This window comes from Trichechus manatus, unplaced genomic scaffold (assembly GCF_000243295.1).
Source record: "Trichechus manatus latirostris isolate Lorelei unplaced genomic scaffold, TriManLat1.0 scaffold00073, whole genome shotgun sequence".
Taxonomy (NCBI): Eukaryota; Metazoa; Chordata; class Mammalia; order Sirenia; family Trichechidae; genus Trichechus; species Trichechus manatus.
This window is the reverse complement of record NW_004444009.1, coordinates 9,058,167-9,081,251: the sequence shown is the minus strand read 5'-3', so window position 1 is coordinate 9,081,251 and position 23,085 is coordinate 9,058,167. Positions and strand designations below refer to the sequence as shown.

At 37.3% G+C, this 23,085-nt stretch overlaps 1 protein-coding gene across 2 annotated transcripts in view; it reads left to right on the top strand.

Moving 5' to 3' along the window:
• The window catches only part of SYCP1 (synaptonemal complex protein 1), a 145,736-nt gene that overhangs the window by 23,677 nt on the left and 98,974 nt on the right, over window positions 1–23,085 (top strand). For both annotated transcript variants that reach the window (XM_012556665.1, XM_004380364.1), the window contains exons 12-15: window positions 11,457–11,551; window positions 12,041–12,225; window positions 14,663–14,730; window positions 19,544–19,605. In XM_012556665.1, coding sequence (XP_012412119.1) covers window positions 11,457–11,551; window positions 12,041–12,225; window positions 14,663–14,730; window positions 19,544–19,605 — 410 coding nt within the window. The remainder of the gene's footprint in view (window positions 1–11,456; window positions 11,552–12,040; window positions 12,226–14,662; window positions 14,731–19,543; window positions 19,606–23,085) is intronic.

Here is a 23,085-nt window from a genome sequence, read left to right as displayed (position 1 = left end):
TTCTTGGATTATTTGCTCAGCATACAGATTGAATAAGTATGGAGAAAGGATACAACCCTGATGCACACCTTTCTTGATTTTAAACCATGCGGTATAGATGTACCTTAGATGGCTGCTCGCAAGCTTAAGACCCTAGACGCTGCTCATGAAAGTGGGATGTAGAACATTTTCTTTATGAGCTTTGTTATGCCAATTGACCTAGATGTCCCGAGACCAATATCCCTCATGAACATAGATGCAAAAATTCTCAAAAAAATTCTAGCCAATAGAATTCAACAGCATATCAGAAGAGGCCATCTAAGATACATCTATTGGTCCTATCCCGGCTGGAGCAAAGGGGAATGAAGAAAACAAAAGACACAAGAAAAATATTAGTCCAAAGGAATAATATACCCCATGAACCACAGCCTCCACCAGTCTGAGCCCAGAAGAACTAGATGGTGCCCAGCTACCTGGTGGCACCTTCTTGCCATTTTTGCCTGGCTTTGGTATCATGGTTATGCTGGCTTCATAGAATGAATTCAGGAATATTTCTTCCTTTTCTATTCTCTGAAATAGTTTGAGTAGTATTAGTGTGAGCTCTTCTCTGAATGTTTGGTAGAATTCTCCAGTGAAGACATCTGGGCCTGAGCTTTTGTTGTTGTTGAGAGTTGTTGTTTTTTTTAAATTACCTCTTCAATCTCTTCTTTTGTTATGAGTCTATTTAGTTTTTCTACCACAGTATGTGTTAGTTTAGATAGGTAGTGTGTTTCTAGAAATTTACCCATTTCCTCTAGGTTTTCAAATTTGTTGGAGTACAATTTTTCATAGTATTCTGTTTTAATTCATTTTATTTCAGTTGGGTCTGTTGTGATATCACCCATCTCATTTCTTATTTTGGTTATTTGCTTCCTCTCCTCTTTTTATTTTGCTGTTTGGCCAGTGGTCTGTTGATTTTGTTGATCTTTTCAAAGAACCAACTTTTGGTCTTTTTGATTCTTTCAGTTGTTTTTCTGTTCTCCATTTCATTTATTTCTGCTCTGATCTTTATTATTTCCTTTCTTCTGATGCCTGAGGGCTTATTTTGCTCTTCTCTTTCTTTTTGTTCAAGCACTGTGGGGCTAATGTTTTGATTTTGGTTCTTTCTTCTTTTTGATGTGTACATCTATTGCTGTAAATTGACCTCTAAGCATTACTTTTGCTGTGTCCGAGAGGTTTTGGTAAGATGTGTGTTCATTCTCATTTGATTCTATGAATTTTTAAATTCCATCCTTTATTTCTTCTTTTATCCAGTAGGTTTTACAGTTCAATTTCCATGTATTTGATTTTTTTCCCATGCTATTTCTGTTATTGATTTCTACTTTTATAGCATTATGATCACAGAAGATGCTTTGTACTCTTTTGATGTTTTGGATTTTCTTAAGGTTTGCTTTGTGGCCTGTGATGGTTAAGATTGTGTGTCAACTTGGCTGGGACGTGATTCTCAGTGTTTTAATGTGATCACTCCCATGATTGAATATACTGTGAGTAGCCAGTCAGATGAAAGGCAGTCTCCTTGGGGGTGTAGCCTGCATCTGAATATAAGCAGACGTTCTGGCGTTTTGCTCACTCTGGATCCTGTGGCTGCCTCCTGTCATCTCATCTCCAGTTCTTGGGACTTGAGCTGTCAGCTTATCTGCCAAACTTGGGATTCATCGATCTTCACAGCCTATGAGAGGAGCCCTGCTCTTTGACCTGCTGATCTTAGGTTCGTCAGCTCCTGCAGCTATGTGAATCAGGAGAATCCTTGTGGTTTTGCCTGCTGATCTTGGAATTCGTCAACCTTCACAGCCTGTGAGCGGGAGCCCTGCTCTCCAACCTGCCGATCTTGGGCTCACCAGCTTCTGCGGCTGCGTCACTTGGGAAAGGCCTCTACCCTGATCCACGGACTTGGGATGTTCTAGCCTCTATAATCGTGTGAGCTGTTTCCTTGAGATAAATCTCTCTCTATATATATATTTATATGCTTTACTGGTTTTGCTTCTCTAGAGAACCCAGCCTAAGACATGGCCTAAAATGTGGTCTGTTCTGGAGTGTGTTCCATGAGTACTGGAAAAGAATGTATACTTTGCTGCTGTTGGGTGGAGTGTCTTGTATCTGTCTGTGAGGTGGAGTTGGTTGATTGTGGCATTTAGATATTCTGTATCTTTACTGAGTTTCTTTCTAGATGTTTTTGTCCTTCACTGAAAGTGGTATGTTGAAGTCTCCTACTGTTGTGGAACTGTCTAAATCTCTTTTCAATGCTGTTAGAGTTTGTTTTATGTATTTTGAACCATGTCACTGGGTACATATATATTTATTATGCTCATATCCTCCTGGTGTATTGACCTTTTAATCATTCTATAGTGTCCTTCTTTATCCTTTGTGGTGGATTTTGCCTTACAGTCTATTTTATTGGAGATTAATATTGCCACTCCTGATTTTTTTTGGTTATTGTTTGCTTGATATATTTTTTCCATCCTTTGAGTTTTAGGTTGTTTATGTCTTTGTGTCTAAGTTGTATCTCTTGTAGAAAGCATGTAGATGGATTGTGATTTTTAATCCATTCTGCCATCTGTCTCTTTTCTGGTGCATTTAGGCCACTTACAGTCAGTGTAATTATTGATAGGCATGAGTTTACTGCTGTCATTTTGTTGTTGTTGTTTTTTTTGGTAGTGTTGACAGTTTCTTTGTTCCACTCAATTTTCTGTGCTGAGTTCTTTTTGTTTATGGATTTTCTTTTCATGTCTTTCATTATAGTTGATTTTGTGTTTGCTAAGACTTTATGTTTTTCTCCTTTTTTATTTTGATGAGTAGGTTTGTTAGCTTCGTTTGTAATTACCTTGAAATTTACCTTTATTTTTCTAAGTTTAAACCAATCTTTTATTTCTTGATATCACCTTGACTTCCTCTGCACATGGAAGTTCTATGTCTACATCATTTATTCCCTCTTTTTTGTTTTGACGTTGTCATCATTTACATATTGACGTCTCTGGTTCCCTATTTTCAGTCTTTTAGCTTTGTTTTATTTTTGCGAATTCCCCATTTGGGTTGATGTCTGGTTGATCTCTCCTTTGTCCTACTCTTGGATAGTTTTCTGATGTTGTTGGTTCTCTAACCAGATGACTCCCTTTAATATTTCTTTTAATTTTGGTCGGGTTTTTACATATTCCTTTGATTTCTTTTTATCAGGAAATGACCTAATTTTGTCATCATATTTGAGAGACAATTTTGCTGGATATGTAATTCTTGGCTGGCAATTTTTTTCCTTCAAGGCTTTATATATATCACCCCATTACCTTCTTACCTGCATGGTTTCTGATGAGTAATTAGAGCTTAGTCTTATTGGTTCTCCTTTGCAGGTAACTTTTTGTTTATCCCTAGCCACTCTCAGGATTCTTTCTTTGTCTTTGGTTTTGGCAAGTTTGGTTATAATATGTCTTGGTGACTTTCTTTTGGGGTCTTTCCTCTATGGGCTTTGTTGAACTTCTCGGATAGATATCCTCTTGTCTTTCATGATATTAGGGGAGTTTTCTGCAAGTAAATCTTCATCTATTCTCCCTGTGTTTTCTGTTGTCTGTTCCTGTTCTGGAGCTCCGGTCAGTCGTAGGTTTTTCCTTTTGATAGTATCCCACGTAGTTCTTAGGCTTTCCTCATTCTTCTTTTCTGATTTTTCCACAAACAAATTGATGTCAAGGGATTTGTCTTCACTCTCATTAATTCTGACTTCCATTGTCCCAATTCTGCTCCTATGACCTTCTATGGAGTTGTCTAATTCTGAAATTTTATTGTTAATCTTTTTTATTTCTAGTTGCTGTTTTTGTAAGGTTTCTAGTAGCCAGCCTATTTATTCTGTTGTTTTGTTCTTGTATTGTTTTCCTGAATTCTTCTATTGCTTTGCTTGTGTGTTCTTTGGTTTGGTCTGTGTGTCCCCTAATCCTGCTTTTGATCTCTTGGAGAGCTCTGTATATTAGTCTTTTGAATTCTTTGTCAGGTAGCTCCATTGCCTTATCTTCCTCCGGAAGGTCTTTCTGGTCTTTATTTTGGTCTCTTGCTGGAGCCATCTTGTCCTGCTTCTTTATGTGATGTGATATTGACTATTGTCTCCAAGGTATCAAGAAGTTATATTTATTTTTTTATTGTATATTTGTTTACTGCATCCTGAATTTTTGTTTTGTTTTGTTTTGATATATCCAAATAGACTGGGCGTATGTGCTACTGTGGTCGTTAACCTGGCCACATTGAAGCTCTCACCTCCTGTGTGAGCCTGGGAGTCTGTTATTGTTCTTGCAGGGCTGCTGAGTATGTAGGTGCAGTCTTTGGTGAGGTGGTGAATCTGCCCAATGGTCACCTGACTGTGGGTGCAGGGAGTATTTCCCTGGTCATTGGGTTGGGTGTTGTGTGTGCGCTCCGCCACTTGCCAGTTGGTTAGGGCACAGTTGCCCAGGTTGTCGCTCAATGGGTATGTGGTGCAGAGGCTCTCACCTACAGCCCTGGGTGGGCAGGGCTGCGTGGGGGGTGTTTGGAGGGTTTGGAGCAGGCACAGGTCTTTGGTTGCAGTGGGGGGGCAATGCAGGGGGCAATGCAGGGGGATGTTGCCTGCCCCCAGGTGCCCAGATGGAGGGCATGCCCCTGTTCACTAGAGTGCCTAGTGGGAAGGGTAGTGCACCTGGTCCTTGGGTGCTTGGTGCCATTGGCTAGAGGGATTGGGCGATGCTACTGGTTCTTAGGCCCCCTTCATGGGCGGCTGGATGGAGTGAGCAGTATCGCTGGCCCTCAGACCCCCAATGTGGGGGCGGGGTGGTGTCGAATGCCACATATTTGCAGCTCCCACTTGGCTGATGCAAGTGAAAATGGGCTTCAGGTGGGAACCATGCCCGATGTGTCTTAATGCGGGCATGCCATGCTGGGTTGAACAGCAAGGCACTGGTGTGGTAGTTCAGCAGGCATGAAGGGTGCTGCAAGTCCGTGGACCCGTTGCACCAGTGGCTGGGTGAGGCTGGGCTGAGAGCCTCAGGCTGGCCTAGTGCTACAGGCTTAGGGGGCAGGGCAGTGTTGAATGTCACAGATCTGCAGCTCCAACTTGGCTACTGTAGGTAAAAATGGGCTTCAGCTGGGAGCCCTGCCTGCTTTGTCCTAACAAGGGCGTGCTATGCCAGGTCGACTAGCAAGGCACTGGTGTGGGTGTTTGGAGAGGGTGGAGGTTGCTGCTGGCCTGTGTACCCCCTGTACCTGTGGCTGGTTGAAGGGGTAGGCACCTCCGGTTTGGGTTTGTGAGTTCCTGGTTTAGGGGATGTGGCAGTGTTGAATGCAGCTGGACTGGTGTTGGAACAGGGAGGGGAATAGGTGAGGGGAATGGAGTGCTTCTTGCCTGGTGGGGTCCTGCTGGGGGTAGGGCTGTGGTATGCACAATGGGTTGGGAGCATGCACTTAACCTTCACAGGTCTGGTGTCACTTTTGTTTGGTTCTGAAGGTGTGTGCAGATTTGCTCCTACTTAGCTGCACCAGATGGGATGAGTTTCGACTTAGAATGCTTCTGCTTACCTCAGTATGTCTGCACTGTGCAGATTCAGCTAGCAGGACACCAGCAATCTGGTGATCCTTAATTCCCCATTTCTGCTGTTTTTGAATTGTCTCTTTTTCCACCTGTTGCTCAGTCCAATTCTTCAGCTATTTCTTTGATGCCTATATTGTCATATATATCTGATTCACTTGTTTTTTAGGGTCTTTGTTGTGACAGGGATGACACGAAGTGTCTGACTGTTCCAACGTCTTGGCCGCTCCCTCTCCCAACTGATTTTTGTATGTTGATTTTGTATCCTGCTACTCTGCTGAATCTTCCTATTAGTTACAGTAGTTTTCTTGTGGAATCTTTGGGGTTCTCTGTGTATAGTATAATAGCATTGGTGAATAGGGATGGTTTTACTTCTTCCTTTTCAACTTGGATGCCCTTTATTTCTTTTTCTTGCCTTATTGCTCTAGCTAGGACTTCCAGCACAGTGTTAAATAGGAGTTGTGATAAAGGGCATCCTTGTCTTGTTCCCGTTTTCAGGGGGAATTCTTTCAGTTTCTCTCCATTGAGAATGATGTTGTCTGTTGGTTTTGTATAGTTGCCCTTTATTATGTTGAGGAATTTCCCTTCTATTCCAATTTTATGGAGAGTTTTTTTTATCAGGAATGGCTGTTGGACTTTATCAAATGTCTTTTCTGCATCGAATAAGATGATCATGTGATTCTTTTGTTTTATTTATGTGGCAGATTACATTGATTGATTTTCTAATGTTGAACCATCTTTGCATACCTGATATGATTCCCACTTGATTGTGGTATTATTTTTTTGATATGATGCTGAATTCTATTGGCTAGAATTTTCTTGAGAATTTAAGTTTTGCATCTATATTCATAAGCGATATTGGTCTGTAATTTCCTTTTTTTACAGTGTCTTTGCCTGTCTTTGGTATCAGGGTTATGCTGGCTTCATAGAATGAATTCTGGAGTAGTCCTTCCTTTTCCATGCTCTGAAGTAATTTGAGTAGTACTGGTGTGAGCTCTTCTCTGAATTCTCCAGTGAAGCCATCTGGGCCAGGGCTTTTTTTTTTGTTGTTGTTGTTGTTGTTGTTGTTGGGAGTTTTTAAATTACCCCTTCAATTTCTTCTCTTGTTATGGGTCTGTTCAGATTTTCTATCTGTGTTAGTTTAAGTAGGTAGTGTTCGTTTACTCTAGGTTCTCAAATTCGTTGGAGTACAATTTTTCATAGTATTCTGTTACGATCTTTTTTATTTCAGTTGGGTTCACTGTAATGTTCCCCATCTCATTTCTTATTTGGATGATTTGCTTTCTCTCCTGTTTTTGTTTTTTCAGTTTGGCCAATGGTTATCAATTTTGTTGATCTTTTCAAAAGACCATGTTTTCATCTTGTTGATTCTAATGTTTTTCTGTTCTGTATTTCATTTGTTTCTGCTCTAATCTTTATTATTGCCTTTCTTCTTATGCCTGAGGGCTTGTTTTGCTATTCTCTTTCTCTTTGTTTGAGCTGTAGGGTTAATGGTTTGATTTTGGCCCTTTCCTTTTTGATGTATGCATTTATTGCTATAAATTGACCTCTGAGCCCTGCTTTGTTGAGTCCCAAAGATTTGGGTATAATGTGTTTTCCTTCTCATTTGGTTCTAGGAATTTTTTTGATTCTCTCTTTGATTTCTTCTATTACCCAGTTGTTTTTAAGCAAGGTGTTTTTCAGTTTCAATGTATCTGATTTTTTTTCCTTGCTCTTTCTGTTATTGATTTCTACTTTTATGGCATTGTGATCTTAGAGAACGCTTTGTATTATTTCGATGTTTTGGATTTTATTGAGGGTTGTTTTGTGGCCTAAAACGTGATCTATTCTAGAGAATGTTCCATGTGTATTGGAAAGAATGTATACTTTGCTGCTGTTGGGTAGAGTGTTCTGTATGTATCTACGATGTCAAGTTGGTTGATTGTTGCTTTTAGCTTTTCTGTATCTTTGTTCATTTCTTTCCAGATGTTTTGTCCTTTATCGAGAGTGGTGTGTTGAAGTCTCCTATCACTGTGGAACTGTTAATTTTTCTTTTCAGTGCCGTTAGAGTTTGTTTTATGTATTTTGGAGCCCTGTCATTGGGTGCATAGATATTTACTAAGATTGTATCTTCTTGGTGGATTGTCCCTTTAATCACTATATAACGTTCTTCCTTTTCTTTTATGGTGGATTTTGCCTTAAAGTCTATTGTATCTGAGATTAGTATTACCACTCCTGCTCTTTTTTGGTTATTGTTTGCTTGATGTATTTTTTCCATCCTCTGATTTTTAATATATTTATGTCTTTGTGTCTAAGGTGTGTGTCTTGTAGGCAGCATATTGATGGGCTGTTTTTTCTTTCTGTTCTGCCACTGTCTGTCTCTTTACCAGTGTATTTAAGCTATTTACACTCATTGTTATTATTTATAGGTATGAGTTTATTTCTGTTACATTGTTGTGCTTTTTTTTGTTGTTTTCTCTGCTGACTTTTTTTTTGTTCCTCTTACTTTTCTGTGCTGAGTTCCTTTTGTTTGTGGGTTTTCATTTCATTTTTTTCATTATTATAGATTTTCTGTTTACTGAGTCTTTATGTTTTCTTTTTTATTTTGATGAGTAGGTTTGTTAGCTTTCTTTGTGGTTACCTTGAAATTCACCCTTACCTTCCTCAGTGTGAACCTGTCTTTTATTACTTGATATTGCCTTGACTTCCTCTCCATTTTAAAGCCCTATACCTACACTGTTTATTCCCTCTTTTATTGTTTTGAAGTTGTTGTCATTTACAGATTAATGTCTCTGTTTCCCTGTTTTAAGCCTTTTAGCTTTGTCTTATTATTGAGAGTTCTTTACATAGGCTGATGCTGTGCTGTGTCCTAGACTCCATTTGTTGTCTGATATTGTTGATTCTCTAACCGAAGGACTCCCTTTAATATTTCTTGTAAGTTTAGTTTGGTTTCTAATGATTCCCTTAATTTCTGTTTGTCGGGAAGTGTCCTAATTTTGCCATAGTATTTGAGAGAGTTTTGCAGGATGTATTATTCTTGGTTGGCAGTTTTTTTCTTTCAAAGTTTTATATATGTTATCCCATTGCCTTCTTGCCTGCATAATTTCTGCTGAGTAATCACAGTTTATTCTTATTGTTTCCCCGGACTTCATTTTTCTTGAGCTGCTTTCAATTTTCTCTTTGTTTTTGGTTTTGGCAAGTGTGATTATGACATGTCTTGATGACTTTCTTTTGAGGCCTATCCTATATGGGGTTCATTGTGCTTGGATGGCTAGCTTTTTATCTTTCATGGTATTTGGGAAGTTTTCTGCCAGCAAACCTTCAATAATCTTCTCTGTGTTTTTTATTTTCTACCCTTTCTGGAACCCCGATCACATGCAAATTTTTGCCCTTGATTGTGTCGCACATATTCATAGGTTTCCTTCATTCCGTTCTCTTATTTTTTCTCAAACAAAATGGCATCCATGGATTTGTCACCAATCTCATTGGTTCTGTCTTCAATTGTTTCAAATTTGCTCCTAAAGCCTTCTATTGAGTTATCCAATTCTGAAATTTTGTTGTTTATCTTTTGGATTTCTAGTTGCTGTTTTTGTATGATTTCTAATTGCTTATTTATTTTGACATTTTATTCTTGAATTATTATTTTCTTGAATTCTTCTGTTGCTTTGTCTGTGTTTTCCTTGATTTTGGCTATCTTTTTGTTGATTTTATCTGTGTTTTCCAGGATTTTGTCTGTTTTTTTCCTTGGTTTTGTCTGTGTTTTCCTCGATCTCTTTCCTAATCTCTTGGAGAGCACTAAATATTAAACTTCTGAATTCCATATCAGGCCGCTCCATTACCTTTTCTTCTATCAGAAGGTTATCTGATTCTTTATTTTGGTCACTTGTGAATCTATCTTCTCTTGTGTTTTTATGTCTTTTGTTATTGTCTGCTGTTTTTGAGACATTAAGATGTTATTTTCTTTATTGATTGTATGTTCATTTGTTTTGTCCTGGTTTTTTTGTTTTATTTTGATCTGTGAGGGTGGGTGGGCTGGGCATGCTTTTCTGCTTGCTCATCTGTGGACATGCTAGCTCTCACCACTTTGTCTGTGTGGGCAGCACAGTGGCAGTCAGAGCAAACCCGCTTCGCTGTACACTGGTTTGGCGAGGTGGCTGAGGGTAGAGTTGGTAGGTGCTGTCTGCCTGCTGATGTTGGTCCAGTGGGTGTGGGAGCATTCACAGCCCCTTGCCGGTTGGCCAGGTGTATCAGACAGGGAGTGGTACAGGCTTGCTTCTCACTGTTCTGCAGCTAGTTGTGTGGCGGAGAGTAAGGCAGTGCAGGCCCAATGTGGTGGTTGGCCTGAGTGCTGTGTGCACTCTAGCTACAGAATGACTGGGGTCAGTGAGAGAGAGGGTTGTGGTATACGGGACTAAGTTGAAGGGAGAAAGAAAAGAAAAAAAGGGGAGGTTGTGCGGTAGAAGCTAGTGGGTCAGGGTGGGGCTGACGTGGTGGTTGGTGGGAACATGGGGGAGGTGGCCATCGGGGCTTGGTGGTGGGCAGAAAAAAAAGAAAGAAAGAAAAAGAAAAAAATGTCAGTGCAGTGGGAGCCTGCAGATGGGGGCAAGGCAGACCCAGTGTGGTGGGCTGGCACGCTGGTGGCTTTCTAGCTGTGACAGTGTGGCAGGAGCCGGTGAGAAGGTGGGGAGGTGATGGATGGGGCTAGGTATCCCAGAGGAAGAAAATAAAGAATGAGAGAGAAAAAAATGGTGGCAGTAGGGGCCAGCGAGTGGTTGTGGGGCAGACCCAGGGGCCGGTGGAAAGGGAGGTGAGGTGACCTACAGGCTTGGTGGTGGGGAGAAAGAAAATAAAGAGAAAAAGAAAAAAATGGCAGTGTGTCTGGAGCTGGCAGGTGTGGGTGGGGCTGACCTGGGGCATCAGGCTGGTGTGCCAGTGGCTCTGTAGTCACAGCAGTGCAGTGGGGGCTGGCGGGAATGTGTAGGAGGTTGCATATGGGGCTAGGTGAGAGAGAGAAAGGAAAGAAAGAAAGAAAGAAAAAAGCCTCACAGCAGGAGGTGGTAGGGCGGGCCTGGGGGTGCCTATATTGTGGACCCTGATGGTGCGGATTGCTGGGATGGGGGGATTCTGGCTACTACTCACCAGAATGGTGAGGGGTGGGAAAGTGAGATTCTCTGGTTACTGGGTGCTCTGTCTCTGTTGAGAGCTCTGTGAAGTTTCCTTCCCGTACTTTCTGTCTAGGGCCATTGCTGGCTGTGTTTTCAAGATGGCCATGCTGTGCTGTGTTAGTTGGCAGGAGACCTCCACTTCATACCTCTCCGCATTCTCTATTTTCCGTCAGTTTCTTCTTCCATTCGGTGTTTGATCTAGTTCTTTATCCCTTCATTTGCAGCTCGGTGTTCCAGGATTGATGTTCATATCTGTTTTATTCAGTTTTTTGGGTCTTTGCTGCAGAGAGACGGCATGGTGCATCTCTGTCTAGGGTGCCACGTTGACCTCATTTTAAATGCTTTTTTTAACCTTCCCTTTTTATTCTGTAATATTTTGTGAATATCTATCCAAATTATCAGTCAATAAATAAGGTCTATATCATCATTATCAGTGGCTGCACATTATACTAACATATGCATGTACCACCATAATTTAATATAACTCTTATTGGATATTTAGTTTGTTACCAATGTTTTGCTATTATAAAAAATGCTTCACTAAAAAATCCTTATATATTCATCCCTGAGTATTTGGAAGATAACAATCTTGAAAATCAATAAAAATTGATCATGACCAATATCAGTGTATCTATATTTGCATAATTCTTCATTGTGGAGTATCTAATGGGTGAAAAATAGTAATTATTATGAATAAGAATTTGTTTTCTTGCTATGTATTTTCTATTAAGCACTACCTTATCTATAACTTTCTCTTTTAGAATTACTGAATGAAAGCTTAAAAGAATCAAATGAGAAACAGGATTGTTTGACATCAGAACTAGAAGATATTAAAATGTCTTTGCAAAGAAGTGTGGTATGATTTAAAAACTAATTAGTGTGTAATAAGTCTCACACCATCAATCAGTCAACAGATATTTATTGAATACTAATATGATGTTCAAGCACCTGAAGCTTCAAATAGAGAAGACAAAATGCCAGTCTATAAAATGCATATACTTTAATTAGGGACACTGGATAAACACATATCCAAAAGTATAATTAGAATATAAGACTGTACTAGGTACCAACAGGATGATTCAGGGAATAAAGAACTGTAATAGTTCTAAGAACTGAAAGAACACTATGGGCTGGATTGACTAGAAAGACTCCATGGAGGAGTTGGGACTATGTGTGAGCTTTGGAGGAATCGTCAGTTGAAATAAAAGTAGTGGGTGGGCATTCCAGATTGATTGGGTGGGGGCTGGAGTGAGGGACAGCAAATTTACAGAGTAGATGAATTCAGCTTTTTTTCCTTAGGCCTTTGGATCATCAGTGCTTTTGTTTTATACTTTATTTCATTTAGAGTACTCAAAAGGTTTTAGAGGAAGATTTACAGATTGCAACAAAAACAATCTATCAGCTCACTGGAGAAAAAGAAGCTCAAATGGAAGAATTCAGTAATGCTAAAGCTGCTCATTCATTTGTGGTTACTGAACTTAAAACTACTATCTGCAACTTGGAAGAATTATTGACAACAGAACAGCAAAGGTAAAAATATTTACTGTATAGTTGAATAAAAATAATTGACTTCTGGAGATATTCAGTATCATTTTCTATTCATTGTCAGCTGACTTGTAATTCCTATAACAGCTTTAAGCCTCTTTTTTATATATATGATGGGAATACATTTAAAAAGTTTGTATTGAGTAGGCAGGTATGCTAGGAGAGGGCTTAAAAGCAGGTATTCTCTAATACAGAGTCCCTGGATTAATGGTTAATGAGTTCGACTGCTAACCGAAAAGTTGGAGGTTGGAGTCCACTCAGAGGCTCCTCAGAAGAAAGACCTGGTGATATACTTCTGAAAAATCATCCATTGAAAACCCTGTGGAGCACAGTTCTCTGACACACATGGGTTGCCATGAGTCAGAATCACTCTTCTGCAGCTGATTTTGGTTTATTCTCTAAGACAGTTTCCTTGTATGCTTTGCTTAGAATCAAACTATATAGAAAGGCTCATAAATGCAGATACAGTGATATGACATATTTAATTAAATTCTTGATTTTTATTAGATAGATAGATGGACAGATAATTGCTGTTGAGTTGACTCTGACTCATGGCAACCTTATGTACAACAGAATGAAATGCTACCCAGTCCTCATGATTGCTAGTGTGTTGGAGTCCATCATTGTGGCTATCATGCCAGTCCCTCTCACTGAAGGTCTCCCTTGCTCTTGCTGGCCATCTGCTTTACCAAACGTGATGTCCTCCTCTAATGATTGATCCTTCCCTCCTTATGATGTGTCCAAAGCAAGTGAGTAGGGCAATGTTCTGTCGTGATCCATGAGATTTTCACTGGCTTATTTTCTAAAGTAGGTGTCTTAGCTATCTAGTGCTACTATAAAAGAAATACCACAAGTGAATGGCTTTAACAAACAGAAATTTATTCTTTCACAGTCTAGGAGACTGGAAGTCTGAATTTCGGATGCCAGCTGCAGGGGAAGGCTCTCTCTCTGTTAGCTCTGGGGGAAGGTCTTGGCATTAGGCTTCCCCTGGGTCTAGGAGTTTCTCAGTGCAGGGACCCTGGGTCTAAAGGATGCACTCTTCTCCTGGCTCTTCTTTCTTGTGATAGAGGGTCCGTCTTCTCTCTGCCCACTTCTCTCTTTTATATCTCAAAAGAGATTGACTCAAGATACAACCTAATCCTGTAGATTGTTTCGTGCCTCATTAACACAACTGCCTCTAATCCAGCCTCATTAACATCATAGAGGTTAGGATTTACAACACATAGGATAATTATATCAGATCCCAAAATGAAGGACAACCACACAATATTGGGAATCATGGCCTAGTCAAGTTGACAAACATTTTTTTGGACACAGTTCAACCCATAACAGGTTACCAGGCCTTTCTTTCTATTCTTAGTCTGGAGGCTCTGCTGAAATCTTTCCACCTTGGGGACACTGCTGGTATTTGAAATAGCAGTAGCATAGCTTCTAACATCACAGCAACATGCAAGCCACAACAGTACGACAAATAGATAGGTGATAGTGATTATTATTAGCTTCATAGAAATAATTTCCTAGGCTATGGGATTTGGTTTACTGGGGTCTATAACCCACTTCCTGATTTTGAATGTAGCTATTAGCCTGGTATTGAGTAGGTACTCAAACATCTTTCTTGAATGAATGAATTAATGAATATAACTAACGATTCATAAAATAAACTTGCTTGCATTTCATCTGAACTGCAGTTTTTCTGAGACTTGAATGTTAAAGACTTGCTCTATTTTCTACTACTTTATATTAAGGAAATATTCTCTTAAAGCTATGAAAACAGCTTTATTTTATTTTTGCTCCATTAACATCAGGACTAATTAAATTTGGTAGTTCTCAAGAAGAAAGATGAACAAGCTTCTTTCTGATGTCGTGGCTTGGCCCTAGTCGCATTTCTTCTCCACTGCTTGTGCATAGTGAAGTAAGAAAAGCTAGTTCCTCTAATCTTATGTGTTCTAATTAGCCTGTCCTGGTGATTTTCAAACTTTAAAATTGTAAGCAACCTTGTATGTTCTCTTTCTTAGTTGCTTCAATTTTATAGACAAGGAAACAAAGAGAAATTAAGTGAATTGCACAGGTTCTCATATTTATATTGTTCCTAAGGCAGAATGCAATATAATAGTAGTTATATATATTCAATCTCTTTCAGAGGTCTAGAGTGCATTAATTTGATTATCATCAATAGCTAAGAGAACAAATTATGACTATAAGCTTTAAGGTTTTATGTGGATGTAATTAATATACAATTATGTATTTATAATCATAACATCTTATTTTAAAATATCACACTGTCTGGCACACAGTAGATAGTCAATAAATGTTTGACAATTAATTGGATGAATCTGTGCTAAGATGTATCAGTTGCTAAATTGTACTGATTTTAGTTACTAGATGAATTCTGACTAATGGGATATTTTACTTTTAACATAAGACTGGAAAAAAATGAAGATCAACTGAAAATACTTACCATGGAGTTTCAGAAGAAGTCAACTGAATTGGGTAAGATTTAGAGAATAGTATGTGTACTTTGATAATATTAGCTAATTATAAAAATAAACAATATTTCAGAATTGTTACTCTTGTTGTTGGGTGCTGTCCCGTCAATTTTCGACTCATAGCAGCTCCATTTGCCGATAGTGATTATTCGATAATTTTGTTTGATTTTTCAAAGATAGAAAATTTAAACCTAAAGAAATACTATTCAGTTTCATTATGCAGTTCATAGATATCTAGAAGTGTAACGAGCCTAAGACATGTTTGTAGTGTATTTTCCTTATTTAGGATTCAGGAGCTGTAGTGAGAAATGACTGTTACATTTTATAATTGAATTTTGAAATTTCGTTGCTTAACCATGTTTGGATTATGAACTATTCATAGGAAAATATGTAATAGTATTCAGCAACTTTCATGCCCAAAAGAGAGTGAAATTCTGTAGTTATTTTTTGAATTTATGGTCATTTCATTAGCTAATTATAATATTCTAAGCTTCATAAGAAATGTAGAGAATTAAAAAGGCACAAAATATATTTTTTGTAATTATTCCAGTGAAAATAATTATTTTTATAAATTAAAAAATTCATTAATTGGCAGTTGTTTTCCCAGAATATCTCCATAACTTTTTGTAAGCTTTAATATTATCTTGTTTAATTAAAAAGTTGCAACTAAGATTGCCTAGTATCTGAAATGTTTGCATTGAAAACATTCTGCAAATAGTATGTTTGGTTGAACTTTTGAACCATTATGTTTTTCCTTTTGCAATGCTTAATTTTCCATTGTAGACTAACCTGTAAGAGTCCAACTTTGTGCTATTCAATGGTAAATATTTTTATATTCTTATTATTACTTTATATTAGAAAGATTGTAAGTGCAGTCCTCACCCAATTTTTAATGTCTCTTCGAGCAATAAATTATAGTTTTAAATTACTGCATTCTACTTCCTTTAGAATTGTTCAGTTAATGTTGTAGACTAAGGAATACTTTTGGTTTCCCAAATATATTTAATGAATATTTATTTGTAACGATTCAGAAAAATACTAAAATTAAGTGACTGTTAATTGTCATATTAAAAATCAAATTCACAATTGATTTTTTATAATATAGCGATCAATTGTAAGAAGTCTGAATAGGAATTCTAGAGCTGTGAAACAGTACTATGTGTATTTCTTAGAATTATCTTAAGTGCTGTGGGAACATATACAAAAAATAAAATACGTTGCTCATGTGAAATCTCTAATTATTATGGGAGAAAGGTTGAACAAATTTCCATTAGAGCAATAGTATCTAAAATGAGTCAGTGAGCAAGAATTCCATTAGGGTAAGGGGAGAAAATATCAGAGCTTTTATTTCTATTTTTTGTGTTTCACATATATGTCATGGATTGAACTGTGTCTCCAAAAAATATCTGTCAGCTTGGGTAGGTCATGATTCCTAGTATTGTATGATTGTCTACCATTTTGTCATCTGATGTGATTTCCCTATGTGTTGTAAATTCTATCACTATGATGTTAATGAGATGGATTAGCGGCAGTTATATTGATGAGATCTACAAGATTAGATAATGTCTTAAGCCAATCCTTTTTGGGATATAAAAGAGACAAGCAAGCAGAGAGATGGGGGACCTCATACCACCAAGAAAGCAGCACCTGGAGCAAAGCGTGTCTTTTGGACCTGAGGTTCCTGCACAGAGAAGCTCCTCAATCAGGAGAAGATTGATGACAAGGACCCTTCCGTAGAGCTGACAGAGAGAGTAAGCCTTCCCCTGGAGCTGATGCCCTGAATTTGGACTTCTAGCCTACTGAACTGTGAGAGTACAAATTTCTCTTTGTTAAAGCCATCCACTTGTGGTATTTCTGTTATAGCAGCACTAGATGACTAAGACAATATATTTTATAATAAACAATATTATCACAGTATATTATATATGAAACAATATATAAATATGTATTTGCATTTTATGCATATTTATATATTTGGTGTGAATGCTCACAGATTTCTAATTGATCGAGGTGCCTTATTGCTAATAACAAGAGGAAGCCAAAGATATCAGTGTGACTGCAGAGTTGATAAAAGCTTCATGGAAGAGATAGATTTTAAAAGTAGACTTTAAGACACAGTGAGGCTTTGGACAGTTGTAGAGGATGATGGAGCATGCCAAACATTATGTGTAGGAGAGTAGCATTAACAGTGATATAGGTAGTCAACATTAGTTTGTTTCCGTCTTTGGCTAGTAGCATTGTCCATTCTCAAAACCAGAAATCTTAGAGGTTATTTTGTACTCTTTTTCCCCTTACGCTTTACTTGTAATTGGTTATGCAGTGCTGTCCGTTTTAACTCTTAATATGTGAGTCAAAATTGGCTTGATGGCAACCAGTTATGTAACTCATAAAATCTAATTAATTTAAGATTTTCCAACTCTTAAATATCTTTTGAATATGTCCCCTTTTCTTCATTTCCACAGACTTAGAACAGTTCAAGGCCACATTTTCTCTTTCCTGGTTTTTGAGTTTCAAGCACATTCTTTTAGCCTAATAGAGGATGAACATAAGGAACATAATGCGACACAAATTGTAGTTGTCAGATTAATCATCAAACCATGTATCTTTGTTACATAGTGCTGCTGTAACAAAAAATACCACAAGTAGGTGGCTTTAAAGAACAGAAATTTGTTTTCTCACAATTTGAGTGGCTAAAAAGCCTGAATTCAGGACATGGTTCTATGGGGAGGTTCTTCTTTGTCTATTTCAGCTTTTAGTATCTGCTGGCAATACTTAGAGTTCCTGGGCTTGTAGATGCATCTTTTGTGTGTGTCTTTCTTCAAATGATATCTTCCCCTTGTTTGTCTCTGTGTCTAGTATGCTCCTTTTATAACTATAATGCTTCACATTATCCTTATCTGCCCTCATCTTTGCTCATCTCTTGTTGTATTTACTAGGCTTCCATGTGCTTTACCTTTCTTTTTTAACCTTTTTTCTTACCACAGTAGCCCTCATTCTTACTGCTTTGTTTCCTGGCTACACTTTGCATTCTTTCTTGATAATATTTTCTTATGCTTTTATCTTGATTAGAGTGTTTCTATATCTGCCTTCACTATCCCCTCTTCACCTACATGTGTATTGTAATCTAATTCTTCTGATTATGGGAGAGAGATGGGAGGTGCTGCAAGGAAAAGTGGGCTTAGCAGCTTATTTTTTGAGTATAGAGTATGACTATCTTGCCTAGGGACCGTTAGCTATTTGGGGCACTACCATGCCCCTTTGGCCACAATTCCTGGAATCCTTTAATATAAGGTGGGCAGTGTGAGGGAAGATGTGGTCACCTGGTTTTATTGTCCCACATAACCATTGAATTAATGCAGGCTTTCCCTTGTAAGGGTTCCTCAGCTTTCTGGTTTGTTAACGGTAGTCTTTCTTGTTTGTTGTTGTTCTTCAATATGTTTTTTTTGTGTGTCATTTTTCTACAATTATGGGATTGAGGTGAGAGAGATGGGTGAGAGGACTAAGATACATGCTTAGTCCACTGTGTTCAACTAATCCTTGAGTTTTATAAAATTAACTTTCCTTTACTTAAAATGAAACTTTGTGGTTAAATAAACTTTGCATGTGTCAGGTTTTTCTTTGAGACTCTGCATTCGCATTTCATATTTTGTTGGTTTTTCCTTAAAGGTTATAGGCAATTATTATTAGTTTTTTTTATAATGTACAAAGTATGAGATGTTTTCAGGAAGCCTATTACGTTTCCAACAATTAATAACTCTTAACAATGAGGAAAGGTAGTATTCCAGATATGATAATTTTTTAGGTGACAGCTGGACGTCATTTGGGAGCTTTGTAGGCAGTTAAAAACGTGAAAAGGAGAAAAAGTGGGAGGTAAGGGCTAGAAAAGTTTTAAAATTCGTTATCTTAGTGTTGAATTCATGGAAGTATAGAAAGAAAGGCCTTCTAAAACATTATTATTTCAGGTGGCAAGAAGGAAGGGTGTCAGCAAAGGAAATAGGAGCAGGGGTTAGGGAGGAATCAGGAAATCAGAACAATGCAAGGTCTTGAAAATCAATGGGAAAAATAGGAAGTAGTTAATAGTATCAAATGCCGCAAAACTCCACAGTGATGAGAACTGAGAATTGCACCTCTTGCGATCATAATTTATTGATGATCTTTGTGATCATAATTTAATTAATGCCATGGAGATAGGCATTAGTTTTGTATTGGGGCTAATCAGCAATAGTGTTGGTAACAAATAGGAATTTGTCTGGAAAGTAAAATAAGAATTTGACAGTAGTTTGAAAAGGGCAGAAAGATCAAGCACATATTTTGTTTTGTATTCAAATAATATACAGGGGATAGGAGGAAATTAAAGATTCCTCTACAGAGGGTCAATGTATATTGATAATATAGCAGCTAAAGTCTCAGAAGACGTAATGTTGAAATCTAGAGTTAGGTTCAGAAAGCAGGATCACTTTAGTTTGGAGTGATGATTAAGAGGCCAGATGTTTAAATAGTGATGAATTGAAGGCAGAGGCACATGCTGAATGACCTAATACCAAATATATTTTACACAGATCCATTGCTTATTTTCCTTCATGCATTTTGGGCTTGTTTGGTTGTGGAATTACATCTTTGGAAATATTACTATTAATATTTATCCATTATTATTTTTGCATAGTTAGATTTGAACTTCCTCTGTGCTTTATGGTGCTCTAGTTGCATTAATCCATCTCTTTTGATTATTCCCTTTCAAATGGTATTCTTATTTCTTCTCTCTTTTTTATTCTTTTAATCCAGCTTTTAACATATTTATGTTCTTTTGCTTATTTCAGAAGAGATGACCAAGTTTAAAAATGACAAAGAAGTAGAACTTGAAGAATTGAAAAAAATGTTGGTAAGTATATAGTTTCTTTTATTAATATATAGCAATTGCTTTTCAAAACAATATTGAATCCATTGACTTAGACTCTCATATTATGTATATCTTATGCTAAAAATTTCAGCTAAAATGTGAACAACTTTATGTTTGGTTTTAAGTAAAGCCATATTCTTATCTGTACCAGTTTTTATATATCTTGTTAACTGTGTTAGTGAAAGTGTTTGTATTATTTGAACACGTTGACAGTACATTTTTAAATAAGATCACATATATATATATTATGTAGCTGATTATAAATTTACTTTTGAATGTTGTGCTTTTGATACCTTTGAGGTACAAAGCTGTAATTTTGAAAAAGATATGTATGGTACATATTCAGTATGCATGTTGGTATTCAGATAGAATCATGTTTGATGAATTTGTTAGGGTAAGGCTTAATTGATTAGAGCTTAATTGATACAGCAGGGGTCAGCAGACTTTCTGTAAAGGACTGGATTGTAAATATTTTAGGCTTTACGGAATATATATGGTTTCTGGTTTCTGTTAAATAATCTCTTCCTCCTCCATTTTTTTTTTTTTTTAACATTGTAAAATGTAAAAAACATTCTTAGCTCAAGGACCTACAGAAAGAAGCTGCAGGCTAAATTTGTCCTGCAGGCTGTAGTTTGCTGAACCCCTAATATTGAGAACAATATTGTTTATGGCTACAGATATTTGATTTTGTATTTACTTATCACATCTGTGCCTGATTTTGCAGCTCCCAGTGTTTCCATCTCTTGGGAAGCATTATTTCCGAATACTTTTCCTTTCTCTACTGAAACACTTTTGCAAAAACTCTTGTAAATAATAATAATATTTTATTTTACATTGCTTTCAAATTTCATAATGCATACTTACACTTCAAGTCTCAGTTTAAATATCACTTTTTTAGGAAACCTCTCTTACACTGCAGGCTAGGTTTAGATCTTTGTAAGTGTTGTTACCATAGCTCCCTGAACTTTTCCTTTATAGCACTTATCACAAATAAAGTTAATTTATTTTTGGTATAATTATTTAATTATTTATTTGTCCTTTAGACTCCCTCTTACCTAGCACAGTAGATGGCATATAGTAGGTGCTCAATAATATTTGTGGAATGAATCTGTGTTTCAATGGGGGCGATAAACCTATGTCCTGTTTATTCTGTAACCCCAGTACTTAGCACAGTAACTGACACTTAGTAAACATTCTATATATATTTGTCAAATTAATGAATACCAGAACAATGTCTTTATTGTAAAGCTTCACTCCTATGTGGACAAGGACTGGTTTAGGGTTTTGTTGTGTTTGAATGGCAGTTGTTGTTGTTAGCTGTCTTCAAGTTGGCCCTCGACTCATGGCAATCCCATGTGTTACAGAGTAGAACCATAGGGTTTTCTTGGCTGTGATCTTTATGGAAGCAGTTGGCCAGGCCTTTCTTCCATGGAGCTGCTGTGAACTGTGAACCTCTAGGTTAGTCGCTGATAGTAAGGCGCTTGCTCCACCCAGGCTCTTTTGAATGACAGTAGAGCATAATTAATATTTTGGTCCTCAGAACCAGAATATCTTGAATGGAATCCATCTCTTTACTTGCTAGCTGTATGACCTAGGACAATTTATTCTCAGTTTTTCCATCTATGAAATGGGGAAGATAATTGTACGTATCTCATAGGATGGTTGTGAGGAATAAATAAGATGATATATTTACTCATTTAACAAGTATTTGTTGAGTTCCTATTATGCTATGCTCTGGGGTATAGTCAGGAGCAAATGAATACCTATCCTGCCTTCATGCAACTAGAGTTATCAAATAATCACACTTAAATATAATAAATCATTTAAATGTAATATGAGTGCTATGAGGTCTATAATAAAAGGATTTGAACTAGTTATAGAGGCTTCCTTGAAGAAGTAAAGATTGAACCAAAGTCTGGAGAGTAAGTAGGAATTTAACAAAAGAAGGAAGTGAAGAGCACATCAGGTAGAGGAAATATATGCAAAAGTCCCTTGGTGGGAGGGAGTATAGTGAGTCTAAGATGGAGTGAAAGGAAGAATATGGTGCAAAATGAGGCTAGAGAGTTAGGTAGTAGGAGTCTGACAGTTCATGGCCTTGTAAATCATATCAAGGGAATTTTGTATTTATCCTAAGAGGAATGGGAAGCTACTAAAGTGTTTTAGCAGGAGGTGACTTGTCAAATTTGTGTTTTGAAAAGATCATTTGGCTTGCAGTGTGGAAAACAGTATATAAAGGTAAAACAAGAGACAATTGTGGTAGTCAGGGCAGAGATGATTGAAGCTTGGGCTGGGAGGTGGTGGTAGTGAGAAAAGTTTTGAGAAATACTTAAGGTTTAAATACTTTGGGTTGACATAGGATGACGTTACCATTTGTTGGAAAGATTATCCTTTCTCCATTGGATTGTTTTTGCACATTTATACAAAATCAATTCGTCATGTTTATATAGGGTTGCTATGAGTTGGAATCGACTTGACGGGGACAGGTTTGGTTTGGTTTTAGTATGTGGGTTTATTTCTGGACTCTGTTCTTTCTCTCTAATCTGAGTCTATCCCTTTGACAATATTGCAGTGTCTTGATTACTGTAGCTTTATAGTAGGTATTAAAATTGGACAGTGATTCCCCTAATTTTATTACTCTTTTTCAAAATTGTTTTAGGTATTCAGGTTCTTTGCCTTTTCATATAATTTTTAGAATCAACTTGTCTATATCTAAAAAACTCCTGGTGGGATTTTGATTAGAATTGTATTAAAGTTATAGATCAATTTGGGGAAAATTGGCATCATTACGATGTTGAGTATTCCAGTACATGAATATGGTGTGTATCTCCATTTATATGGGTCTTCTTTGGTTTTAAGCGTACACATCTTATACATCTTATGTTAAATTTATACCTGAGTATCTCTTTCTGCAGGTATTTTAAATAACATTTAAAAAAAATTTCAATTGTATATTTCTAGTAGGTGGAAATTTGATTTTTATACGTTGACCTTGTATTCTGTGGCCTTGCTAAACTCATTCATTACTTCTACGAGCTTTTTGTAAATTCCTTGGGATTTTCTATGTAGACAATCAAATAAAACTAGAGGGACAGTTTTATATCTTACTTTCCAATTTGTGTGTGTTTTGTTTCTTTTTCTTGCCTTCTTGCATGAGCAAGACTTCCATTTATGATGTTAAATAGGAGTGGCTAGAGTGTCCATCTTTGATTTCCCAATCTTAAGGGAAAAGCATTTAGTGTTTCACCATTAAGTATGATGTTAGTTGTAGGTTTTTTGTAGGAAGTTCCCTTCTATTCCTAGTTTGCTGAGCATTTTTTTTTATTGTTGTACTTTCAGTGAAAGTTTACAATTCAAGTTAGTCTTTCATACAAAAATTTGTACATATATTGTTATGTGACCCTAGTTGCCCTCCCTGTACTGTGACAGCACACTTCTCCTTTCCACCCCTGATTTCCCATGTCC